Source organism: Primulina eburnea, chromosome 12 (genome assembly GCF_022965805.1).
Source record: "Primulina eburnea isolate SZY01 chromosome 12, ASM2296580v1, whole genome shotgun sequence".
NCBI classification, from domain to species: Eukaryota; Viridiplantae; Streptophyta; class Magnoliopsida; order Lamiales; family Gesneriaceae; genus Primulina; species Primulina eburnea.
The window spans coordinates 6,482,900-6,495,153 of record NC_133112.1 but is presented as its reverse complement, the minus strand read 5'-3'; the positions used below and the strand labels follow the sequence as shown (position 1 = coordinate 6,495,153).

Below are 12,254 nucleotides of genomic sequence, written 5' to 3'. Positions count from 1 at the left end.
TGAAGGCTGGAGGATGGCACGAGCATCCAAATCAAGTGCTTCGACGATCACAAGATTTAGTTCTTGGAAGATGTGCTTATGCAATGAAGGTAGCTTGACACTCATATATCAGCGTGCAGCTTAACTCAACTTATATGTATATTGGCAGACATATAGTGTGTTGGTTTAGTAATGTTTGCACTAATAGCGTGCTATTTTCGCGCATATATCGTATGCCTGCTTTGGTGATGTTTTATAGCATGTCTTTCAGTCGGATGTGTGCGAGATTTTTTTTTTTTAGGACAGGAGTATTGGTTTGTAATAAGTACCCAAATCAAGATTATAGTTTGTGAGGTTGCAATAATAATTTCAAAATTTATGAAGTTGGATGTACTTCGCTTGATCTTCCAAGCATACTGATTATTAATTTATTTTTATTATCCAAAAAAGACAATTATTACACCTCAACTTACTTTTTAATAATTTTCAAACGAAACTTGATTGATCAAAGCTATTTTTTGTTTAAAAAAAAAATTTAAAAAAATAAAAAGGTAAAACATTTTTTTATCGCATTTTAATTTTTTTTTTAAAATTAAATTACCATTTTTTTCAAATTCATGGTAGACTTGCCGGCTTTTTCCCCTGTGTATTACGTAGTAATTCAGTTGCCTGGCAATTGAAAATTCATTGCGAAATCTGTCTTCATTTGATTAGATTATGGGATTTTAGTTGACGAACTGTGAAGATTCTGGCTCCACCGCCACCAATTCTGTGTAAAATTCTTTAACCTCCCTCTCTACTCTCTCTATATCTATCTCTTATATGTGATTCCGTAATATATGTGTGTGTGTGCGTACACGTTTTATTTTTTATTTTTTTAAAAAATTGTTTATTATATTTGTGTACGTTTGTGTACAATTACAGAGTTGAGGACCGGGCTGCGGATATTCTCTGTACCATACTATTCTGTTTTAAAATTTTGAATTTTTCGTTTCAGGATTTTGGGAGCAGCAGATCGCTGCTGTTTGAGTCGACCCGGGTGAGAATTTGTGATTGGTTTATGTGGGTTGGGTAGTGTTGTCTCTTTTTAAGTTTGAAGTGTTTGAATCTGGGCGGTGAATTTGAGTAATTGCCTTGTGAGTGGGCGATTTGATTCTTTTGTGATTCTTCAATTTCTCAACTTTTGTTTTTGGGAAAATCGCAGCAGTTTGTTTTTGAAATTGTCTTCTTTGCCTTCCTATGATTTTGTTGAGATTCCCGAAGCTAAGAGGTGGTCTTTGCCTCTGACATTTTTGGTGAATTTAGTTGCACCATATTAGAGGAGTGAACAGTAGATAGCTCCAAGATTAAGAGAAAGAAATTCAAAGTGAATTTTGACGAGAAACAGGAAGTTGGGAGAGATGTCGAATCCGAAGGTGGTGTATGAAGGATGGATGGTGAGATATGGACGCAGGAAGATTGGTAGATCATACATTCATATGCGATATTTTGTTCTGGAGTCTCGCTTGTTGGCTTATTATAAGAAGAAGCCCCAAGATAATGTGGTAAATGCAGTGAAATTTTATCTCTATTTCAGTTTTCTGTATTTTCTTAGAAATCCGTGATTGTTCCATTTCCATTTAGCAAAATATTGTTTCTCCATAAACACATTGTGGCGTGTTTATGGAAATCTAGGACTTGTTTTTTTATTACGTGGTTCACATTCTAGGAGACTTTATTGGTTGACATGCTTGTGATTATTCTTTTATATTTATCTTTTGTTTTAACTGTTGGAAATAATTCTACTCAACTCAATTTCTGGGCTTTGTTTCCTCCTTACATGACCAGGTTCCAATCAAAACCCTTTTGATAGATGGCAATTGCAGGGTGGAGGACCGGGGTTTGAAGACCCATCATGGACATGTGAGCTATGTTTGATATATTTGTCTGTATATCTGTGTACATGCCTTCAGAATCACTAAATAGTAAAAAGGGTATCCTTATGGTATTTGGTTTCTTGTTTCAATTTTATCCTTGCTGCACATTGGTGGGATGAGAAGTCACTGATTAAATGTTCGTTGTTTTTTTTTGGAGAAATATCTCCCACCAATAGTACTTCAATGCTCATAATTATGCTAGTCTTAGCAAGATAAGCGAGTGTGTCCGGTATCACACTTTTGAAGTATTTTCATCTGGGTTTCAATTGCAAGGAAACATTTGATGATTAAAAGGCTTAGATAAAGCACCACACATTTAGTTAGCAGTTTTATATAAACCATATGTTTTATGGTAAGTCTTGATTCACTGTTTGTGAGGCAGGGAATGTTTGAAATGTCATTAAATATATTTCAAGGTCTTAGGGATGAATTTCATGTATGTTGTAACTTGTAAGGTTGATTAACAATCTGTGACAGAGTATCGCAGTGGTGTGAATCATGCCCAACAAAAATGTGTTTCAGATGGCTGAAAGATCGAAAAATGCCAATAAAGTTTTGATTATGTTTTGTTGAAAGAGTTGCATTACTGAAACCGTTCTCACATTTTTTTTCGTAGCTTACATTTTTTACTTGCTTCATTGTTTTGGCAGATGGTCTACGTGTTGTCTGTTTACAACAAGAGAGAGAAGTACCATCGAATGACGGTGCGTAACTTTTTAAAGCTTAATGAGACTTTAATATTGGTTTCACAGTTTTTTTGTGTATGTAACTGTTTTTGCCTGCACTGCACATGCAAAGAGATTTCATCCACAATTTCGTAATCTTTTTCCCTTTTCAAATACATTGATAATGTGTTTGGACATGTTTGCTGCACCTTTTGAGATCATTTAGAGTGATTAATATAATATTGCACTTGTAGTCTGTTGTCAAATTATTTTTAAGATGGAACTTCTTCATTCAAATATTTACTTGTTGATTGCGTTAATGCATATACTATATCAAGTTAGATGCCTAATAAGTGTGATCTGTAAAATATACCAAGATTTGATGTGAAGAGAATTATTCCAATATAACATATATTAAATTTTAAGGTTGATGTACAGATCACGAGCCAAGTGTTCTCTAGTTAAGTAGTTTTACATGATTCATGAATGTGTGTTTGTTGTTTGTTCTCATTAGTATGTGATTATGATTCTGTTTACTTGGAATTTAGATGCTTCATTCTTCCTTTGCTTTTCTAGAGTTACTTTTTGCTGTCGACATTTTGAATTTTTAGCAGCTGCTACTATCTCAGTTGTTTTTCTCTACTTGAATGATTTGTGATTTGAACTACTAGTTAGAGGGCAAGAATATCTGGAAGGCAGGCATAAGGGCAGTAAAGATGGGGGATAACCTAACTTTAATGTCTACAAGTAGAGAAAATACCCTTTCTCCATTTATTTTTTGAACACAAAATAACACTACAAGCTTTTCAACATAAGACATACATAAGAAAATAATATGAATTAAATAACGAATTGAAAAAGGAGTTGTGTTGTATCCTAGTGTGTATTTACGAGTAAGAGATCAGCATACTTTGGCATGAAATCATACTCGGAACACTTGGATATTTATATTTACTGTGTATATCAAAGAAATGACATGATGTGCCTAGTTCATGGGATACTGATTTTAAAATGTTAGTAAGGCTAATCATAGATGAGTAGGATTATGGACAATCTGGTCCATAGATGAATTACAATCTATACAAACAATAGGCACCCAGGTCCCCTTTGGTAACTGTTCACTGAAGTTCCTCATTGAATTCTTTACCTATCTTTTATTGCCTGCAAACTTTAGTTTGACATTATAGCTGTTTTACAAAATTGTGTCCATTTTCCAGATGGCAGCTTTCAATATTCAGGAGGCACTCGTTTGGAAAGAAAAAATCGAATCTGTTATTGATCAGGTCTTCTCATCTTATTACCACCTCTCAGTATTTACACTCCAGTCATTGCTCGTTTGATTTATTGAGCTCTTGTACTCTTACCCATGCAAATGTTTTATTTTCTTTTTTTATTTTGATATGGTGACATGCAGCATCAAGAGTCCCAAGCCCCTAATGGCAACAAATATTATTCATTTGAATATAAATCTGGGATGGATAATGGGAGAAATGCTTCATCATCTGATCACGAGAGTCAGTAAGTATTATTTACTAATATTAAAGGAGAATCTTCAATCATAGTTATTTACAAACAATAACCTAGTATGGTGCAAAAGTTTGCATTAAACCTCTGTTGAGCTATTTTTTTTAGAATGCTAATTTTCTTTTCTAGACCTCTATAAGAAATGGTAAATTATAATTTCATGCCGGAAGGGAGTGGCTTAGTGGGGTTCTATTATGCTGCCAGAAAATTATTATGCTTAGAGAGAAAAACTGCATAAGTCTGGTTTTCTAAAGAAGAACACCAACCCCTTTGATTAGATTGTTAATAAAATTGAATGTATTAGTTTGTTGATTAGTCTTTCTGCACTAAAAGAAAATCCAAAACAATTTGTTAATGGAGATTGACTTTAGAATGTTAAAATTCAAAGATACATTTGAAATTTTGAATTAATGCTGAATCTTATTACGAGGTAGCTTCAAACAGTTCTAGTGTGTTAGGAGAGCTAGTCAGAATTTAATGCACATATTTATTGAAGTTCTTGGGGTTCTGGACTGGATAGAGCATATTTTGTTAGGTAAAAGAAATTACATAGCTACAACCATAATAATATCTCTGGACTGTGAATAACCAATTTGAAAACTTGGTAAACATGATAGTCATGTAAATCAAAATTTCAAGCAGACTTCTGGAAAAAAATGAACAGAGATATTTAAACTCCCATTTTTACTGTTGTTGTTCCAGGAGTCTCCTCTATCTTGTTAGCTGATAGAGTGGTTCTCGAGTGTTCAGTTGGTGTACCCATGTTCTTTCATACAGTGTATTTTAATATTTGACGAGCCTCTTTTAGATTCCTCTGTTACTGTTTCTCAATGATTTTCTGACAATATCCTTTTGCAATTCCTGATGATGCGGAGGTTATTGCCTCTAGTTTTTTACCAAACTCCTTTTATTATACATGGATATCTTCCTGTGAATATCAACTGTTTATCCGATAATTCTGATTTATTGCTTTTCTTCAGATTTTTTTATCGCCTCACAAGAACCACTTAAAACAAATGTTACTTCACATATTACTTGGTCTGATTGACATTCCATTTTTATTATAGGTTTAGTGCCGCCGAAGATGAAGACGATTCTCATTCACATATCATGAGAAGAACAACGATAGGAAATGGTCTTCCCTGGCTTCTATCTTGTCTTGGGTTCCATAGACTTGTTGCAATCTGCACTGAATTTAAATTACTAATTTTCATTTGACAGGTCCCCCCGAGTCTGTTTTTGACTGGACGAAGGAATTAGATTCTGACTTAGCGAATCAAAATTCAAGCAATCAAGCATTTTCTAGAAAATATTGGCGCCTTCTTCAATGCCAAAATGGTTTGTTTTTGTTTCTAATTGACTTAATTTGTGATATACGAGTAAAATTTAAAATCTTATACTGCATTTTCTAAACAATGTTTTTTTAATGTGAATTTTAGGTCTTCGGATTTTTGAAGAGCTTCTTGAAGTGGATTTCCTTGTAAGGATATTCTAATATCGACCTCTCAATTAAAATATTGTTGCCTAAAAAAATATCTACCTCTCAATGTGCCTAAATGAATTAGCTGGACATCTGTTTTTATTTTTTATTTTTTATTTCTCATATAGTTTATTGGTACAGCCAAAGAGTTGTAGTAGAGCAATGAAAGCCGTTGGGGTAGTGGAGGCTACTTGTGAGGAAATATTTGAGCTAGTCATGAGCATGGATGCAACACGATGCGAGTATGTTCTTTTCATTTTTTACTCCACATTTGCTTGGAAAATTCTTGCTATTGTGTGTTTGTTACCCGTTGAAATAGATTGACTTGGATGAGGTCTGAATTATTTTCATGCAATCAGAACGAAAGAAGATAATGTCATTGTCAAAAATTTATGAGTTAGAGTTTCAGGATTTGTGGCACAACATTGACAAAAATCTATTTTTATGCAGGTGGGATTGCAGTTTCCAGTACGGTAGCTTAGTTGAAGAAGTAGATGGTCATACTGCTATATTATACCACAGGCTTCAATTAGACTGGTTTCCAATGTAATATGTCGTCATAAATTTCTTTTAGTCCAATCTGTGCATGTTCTTCTGTTGCCATTTTAAGTTTTGTGCTGCAATAGTTATTATGCGTGGGTACTTCATAGTAGCCTTAAGTTTTTTGGATCATATTGTATTTGAGTATCAGTTTATCACTTTTACCATTTCTTTATTTTTTTTCACTGAATTTTGTGCTTGGCTGACCTCTACTTACCATGATGAGAAAAGGGGTGTGATTTTTCTTCTTCTTCTTGGTTTAAGAAGGGGTGCAATTTTTTTCTTCTGTGTGGAAGTACTGTATCAGATGCTGGTTATGGATCCTTTAATGTTTATTCTCTTGATCCTAAGATAGTTTTTCCGATTTTCTTGATTCCTCTGTCACTTTCTGCCCTTTTATATGGAGCTGCTTTATGATCTGACAAAATTTATTTAACAGTTGTTCTTTTTGTTTTGCGTTGTTTTCTGGTTGAAGTAGATGTTTTTATGTAGTTAAAACAGTTTAGTAGTGACCTGAGCGATGTAAATTGTCCACCTTTTGCCAAAATATGCATAAGTATTATTTATATGGCTTACTTATTTGTCAGTTATGTCATCTGTTGTTTTCTAAAATAATAACACTCCTTCATTTTATTGTGTAATAATACAACAGGTTGGTATGGCCTCGTGATCTTTGCTATGTACGCTACTGGCGTCGAAATGATGATGGGAGTTATGGTAAATCTTTTCTGATGGTTTTCCCTTGTTTATGTGCTTTGAGTTTCACTTTTTCCTGTATATCAGTTCTCCTTGTTTCATCCAAACTTCCTTGTCATTGTGCAGTTGTGTTATTTCGTTCCAGGGAGCATGATAATTGTGGTCGACAACCAGGATTTGTGCGAGCTAATATTGAGAGTAACCACTTCGCTGCTAAATCAACAAGTTTCCTAGAACTATTTACAAGATCCAGTGTTGACATAATGGAATTTTTATCATATTACCTTCTAGAATAATTCTCATGCCCTAAGGCTCACCTCCTGCCAATTTCAGGTGGAGGATTTAACATTTCACCTATGAAACCACGTAATGGGAGACCCAGAACACAAGTTCAGCATCTTATGCAGATTGATCTAAAAGGATGGGGAGTGGGATATGTTTCATCATTTCAGCAGCACTGTCTTCTTCAGATGTTAAATAGTGTTGCTGGTGAGATCTTATTTTTTAGTGGTTTGTACTTTTTGAATTGATGTGTTTTGTCTTTTGCAGTTTTCGATTTGTTTTTCGTGAACTGTAACTGCCCATATAGCATTATGACCTCCTCATTCCCTATTCTTCATTTTTCACTTGCCGTAGTTGATCAATTTTTTCAGAAGGGCCCTGCCGTTTGTGTGGAGAAAAATTAAGGTTGGACTTCTAAGACTTTGAGATTCCTGGTTTGAGAGTTTCTCGGGCTTTGAGATTTCCGCTTCAAGTTCTTCAGAATATACTTGTTTGATTCTGGCCAACTTATTCATCACCTTTTCATTTTGAAAAAAAAAAGTTCGATTCTTTCTGAACAACTCATTTTCAAATGATATCCACATTGTTCACAAAGATTCATTTTTGATTTCGAATTTTTTTTATAATTTAATCCATAATAATTTTCGCATTGAACCCACAAATGCCTGTATTTTTCAGTTGCATCGAGATCATTCGCCTCTAACCATCAAATGAAATGTGAATAACCCGTCCTCCTCTCTTTGTGCCAACTTATTCATCACCTTTTCATTTTGAAAAAATAAACTTTAAAATATTGTCTAGTATGTAACTGCTGAGGGAAGCTCTTGTTTGTGAAACCATCAGTCTTTGCAAATACTTTATCATAATTTGGTTAATTGGAATAATAAACCCGAAAAGGCCATTTGTGCTATTTGCCTCATTTTCTCTTGTAAATTGGCATACCCTCTGCCTAACAGTTGCTTTTCCCTTGAAGTCCTGGATGTGCCTTTCCTTCTGTATAGGAGGAAAGATCAAGTGCTTCCAACCCGCTCAACCCATACCAATCATCAAAAAGAAAATGAAAGGTAACACCAAAGTCTGGCCCGATTTCCATCTCTTGTCAACCTCCTTCAGCGTGACATTAGGTAGTTGTTGTAAGCCCCTCTTCCACAAACACCAATTTTCTGTTGTCAGTGCCTGAAATCTGCCTTCATTACCCATTCAGATGACATTCTTCTTCCTCATCCCACTATCACGATACCTACAGCCATCTCGAGCATTTTCATCTTATCTTCTCCTTCGCCTCGACTTTGTTCTGAGTGGGACAACTGACCAAGCATTCTTTTTCTGGATACTAGAGCCATGTATATTAAAAAAATTTCTTTTGATTTTGAATGTTTAATTCCACTATAAAACTATAATTACAGACGAGGGGCATGCTATTATGTGTCCCTACCCTTGAAATTTCCCACTTTGGTAAATCCAGATCTATTTTCTTGATTAAAAGTTCCCCTGGTGAATTTCTTCTCTACAATGGTGATAAATTTTCATTTTTCACTGTTACAGGATTGCGAGAATACTTTTCTCAAACTGATGAAAGGACTGCAGCTCCTAGAATTCCTGTTATGGTCAACATGACTTTGGTTTCCAGTTCTTCGAAGAAGGGTCAAAAATCGTCTTCTGTTCGCCGCAGTCCTTCTCTTGAACAAATATATGCAGCAAATAAAAATGCTTTGTTGATGGATGAATTCTCTGATGAGGATGAAGATTTGCAGGGAAATGATCAGGAGGTTTGTCCTATGCCTGCGCTTTTATGAGAACCACGCGAGTTTATAAAGTTTTCTTTCTTTTGCAATTTCATTTTTGTTTCATTTAGTTTACAATATTGCAGGTTTTGCCCTCTGCCGTCGAGGTTGAAGATAGAAGAACTGGTAGATAAAATTTACATATTATCTGTAATTGCTGATCATGTACTATTGTTTTACTAATGCCAACTGAAATATATTTGCAACTCTATATTTTTTTAAGCATATGAAGAAGAACCTCAAAACCAAATAGATCTGTCTATTTTCTCTGGTAATCTTCGTCGTAATGATAATGATAAGGCTCGGGACTGTTGGACATTATCTGATGGAAACAACTTCAGAGTTCGTAGCAGGAATTTTTGCTATGACAAATCAAAGGTATTTTATTATTTCTTGTTTAATGCACACATTCTGATAGTGTTTTTAAGTAGCCTACTGTCACTTTTTGACCTCACATCATTTCCTCCACATTTCTTCAAAGATTCCTGCAGGTAAGCATCTTATGGATCTTGTTGCTGTAGATTGGTTCAAAGATACCAAACGGATGGATCATGTTGCCAGACGCCATGGTTGTGCAGCACAAGTAAGCTTCTCTAGTGGCGACCAGTGGCTGCATTCGTTTCATTTAATGCTGCTATCTTTTTTTGATTGGTCAATTCTTTTAAGTCAGTTAAATACTTAATTATAATACACTTCTAATTAGCTTTTACTGAAATTTTTAATCTCGTATGATCTGGTTTGTGTTTCCTTTTTCAGGTTGCTTCAGATAAAGGACATTTCTCTATTGTTTTCAATTTGCAAGTGAGTTGATGCCATTTTTGTTATCTATTCTAGTAATTTGATCTGGTGCTGTTGATTTCTAAAATTTTCACTCTCCTCTCGCAGGTACCTGGCTCAACCCACTATAGCATGGTTTTTTATTTCGTCGCGAAAGAATTAGCACCAGGATCTCTCTTGCAGCGGTTTGTTGATGGGGATGATGAGTTTCGCAATAGCAGACTGAAGCTTATTCCATCAGTACCCAAGGTATTTTTCATCTTGTTACTCCTTTGCATAGACGTGTAGATATGGAGAGATGTAAACGAACCAAGCTGAGCCGAATAGTATCACTTTCGAGCTCTGATCGTTATTCGAGCTCTTCGCGAATAGCTCGAGCTTGGTTCGTTAATAGCTCGTTTATCATGATTAACGAATCTGGCTCGAGCTCTACTTGTTAAGCGGGTTCATTTTTGAGCTCGTCAAACATATAATTGAGCTCAAGTTTGAGCTCGTTAAAAATAAAATCGAGCTCGAGTATACAATAAAACGTATCTCTATAAACTAATTCTAAACTATACAGTAAATAATAAATTCATTCATTAATAATCAAAACGACAAATCTAACAACAACAAAACATAAACTCAATACATAAGTGAATATAAAAAATACATCTAACTTTCAAATTCAAAATAAAAATAACACCACCATAAAATCTAATACCAAATTTTTATTAAAGAAAAACTTAAAAAAAATTGAATAAATTGTTTCAGTTTTTTAGTATTTTAACTATATCATCTCGTCTCGATAAAATACACGAACGATCTCGAACGGACTTTTTACAAAGTCGAGCTTCGAAGCTACAGCGGCTTGATTTGTTTACATCACTATAAATATGTATGTCAAGGGAACCCGCTTCATCAACTGTTCAATAACCACCTTTTTGCCCCTGACACTTCTCCTTGTACCATTTGTAATGGAAATGCATGTGTGTGAAAGTATACTCACCATTCGGATGATTTTTTATTTACAGGAACACTTATTGCGATTATTGTCCTTATTGAGATCTCCCCTGCCTCTTTTTTCCCTCTAATTTAATCCTTTTGTGAATCTTACTCTATTTTACAACTATGATCATAGGGCTCTTGGATTGTACGTCAGAGTGTTGGAAGCACCCCATGTTTACTTGGAAAAGCAGTCGATTGCAACTATATTCGTGGTCCCAAGTACTTAGAAGTAAGATTCTGCTGTGGTTTTTAAACATCTTCTACATGTTTTAAATTCAATTCAACGAGGGCCATTTCGAGTCATATCACCTGAAACATTTCATTTCTGATATTTCTGTAGATTGATGTTGATATCGGTTCTTCCACTGTGGCAAATGGAGTCCTGGGGCTTGTAATCGGTGTGATTACAACACTTGTCGTTGACATGGCTTTTCTTGTACAGGTATTTTCTTAACTGATATCTCATGTTGCTGATGGATGTAAACTCAAAGAATTTTTGTTTTTTCTTTGGCGGTCGTTTCATTAGGTCCCTAATTTGTAATCTAGAAAACTGGGTTAAGTTACAGAAAGGGGGTGTTGTATAGTTACTGGAGAATGAGAGTATGCAGATCGCCATTACACAAGCCTTCGTCCAATACTAGTCGAGTTTGGCTAAAAAGAACTCTCATCCCATCATGCATTTGTGCGAACTTAAAGTCTCAGTGTTTTCATATCATTTAAATTCCTCTATATCGTGCTAGTTAATTTTGGTATATCTCTCATGTTATATGAATATTCAGTCTAGTAGATTCTGATATTGATTGGTCCTGAACATGTGCCGAAACCATCTTCAATTTTTAGCCTTGATCTTATTTTGAGTCGCTCCGACCTTCACCTTCTTTAATATTTTCATTTATATTTTAATTCACGCTTGAATTATCGCTCATTTATGTTACAATTCACATTTTGGCTACACTTTTATCATGAATATGATGCCTTTTCTTGTGCTCTTTGAAATACACACAAACCATAATTCTTCCAGATTTATATATCAAAACAAAACCAGATGATCATGCCCCTGACAAGTTTTCTGAACTTCTTGACATTCTCAGGCTAACGCCACTGATGAGTTGCCCGAGAGGCTAATAGGTGCTATCCGAGTTTCACACATAGAATTGTCCTCTGCGATTGTTCCGAAACTTGAAACAGATACCTCAGATTCAGTTAAATGATGGTGACTGTCTATATTAAGATTATATATATATTTCGAACACAGTTATTGCATTCATCACTTTGATTGAATCTCCAATGCAGACGATTTTTCGCAAAAACAACATTTCAAGTCTATGAAATGCGAGTGGTGGTTATACCTCATCTGTGGATGGCTAAGATTTAACTCATTGTGCAAGTAAGTATGGCTATGCAGACTTTTGTTGCACTTCAATTGCCACCCTACTGCTACATACTATTGCTAGGTACGAGTGTACTAATCTACCATACAAGATACATACACTAAACGCATGCAGTGGCGGGTTAAACCAGAAGCCAGCAGTAATGATATCCCATTTTTAAATAAATTTCTTGTAGTTTTTGTAAAAGTGACAGATTTATCCTCTTTACCATAAAAAAGAATTTTATTGCATGT

At 34.9% G+C, this 12,254-nt stretch overlaps 1 protein-coding gene across 3 annotated transcripts; it reads left to right on the top strand.

The window, feature by feature from the left end:
* The first annotated feature begins 610 nt into the window (after positions 1 to 610).
* On the top strand, positions 611 to 12,254 carry LOC140807042 (protein ENHANCED DISEASE RESISTANCE 2-like). Of its 3 annotated transcripts, XM_073163699.1 has the most exons (25): positions 611 to 752; positions 977 to 1,115; positions 1,285 to 1,523; positions 1,807 to 1,881; positions 2,546 to 2,599; positions 3,778 to 3,843; positions 3,975 to 4,078; positions 5,152 to 5,219; positions 5,306 to 5,422; positions 5,524 to 5,564; positions 5,706 to 5,806; positions 6,015 to 6,110; positions 6,757 to 6,821; positions 6,927 to 6,998; positions 7,134 to 7,289; positions 8,628 to 8,851; positions 8,953 to 8,992; positions 9,090 to 9,244; positions 9,348 to 9,449; positions 9,623 to 9,667; positions 9,752 to 9,892; positions 10,764 to 10,859; positions 10,971 to 11,072; positions 11,722 to 11,843; positions 11,924 to 12,254. In XM_073163699.1, exons 3-24 carry the CDS (start codon positions 1,380 to 1,382, stop codon positions 11,839 to 11,841), a joined length of 2,184 nt encoding a protein of 727 aa, XP_073019800.1. In that variant the 5' UTR covers positions 611 to 752; positions 977 to 1,115; positions 1,285 to 1,379; the 3' UTR covers positions 11,842 to 11,843; positions 11,924 to 12,254. The 3 variants fall into 3 exon arrangements, with proteins under 3 accessions (XP_073019800.1, XP_073019798.1, XP_073019799.1); XM_073163697.1 differs by having other exon boundaries at positions 977 to 1,523; XM_073163698.1 differs by having other exon boundaries at positions 977 to 1,523; positions 11,722 to 12,254.

What these genes read in the sequence shown, in the direction of transcription:
- LOC140807042 (XM_073163699.1), top strand. Translation starts at nt 1,380, where the DNA reads ATGTCGAATCCGAAGGTGGTGTATGAAGGATGGATGGTGAGATATGGA. An exon ending in ATGGATGCAACACGATGCGA is followed by an intron (nt 5,807 to 6,014) that starts GTATGTTCTTTT and finishes ATTTTTATGCAG; the next exon opens with GTGGGATTGCAGTTTCCAGT. An exon ending in TTATTCCATCAGTACCCAAG is followed by an intron (nt 9,893 to 10,763) that starts GTATTTTTCATC and finishes CTATGATCATAG; the next exon opens with GGCTCTTGGATTGTACGTCA.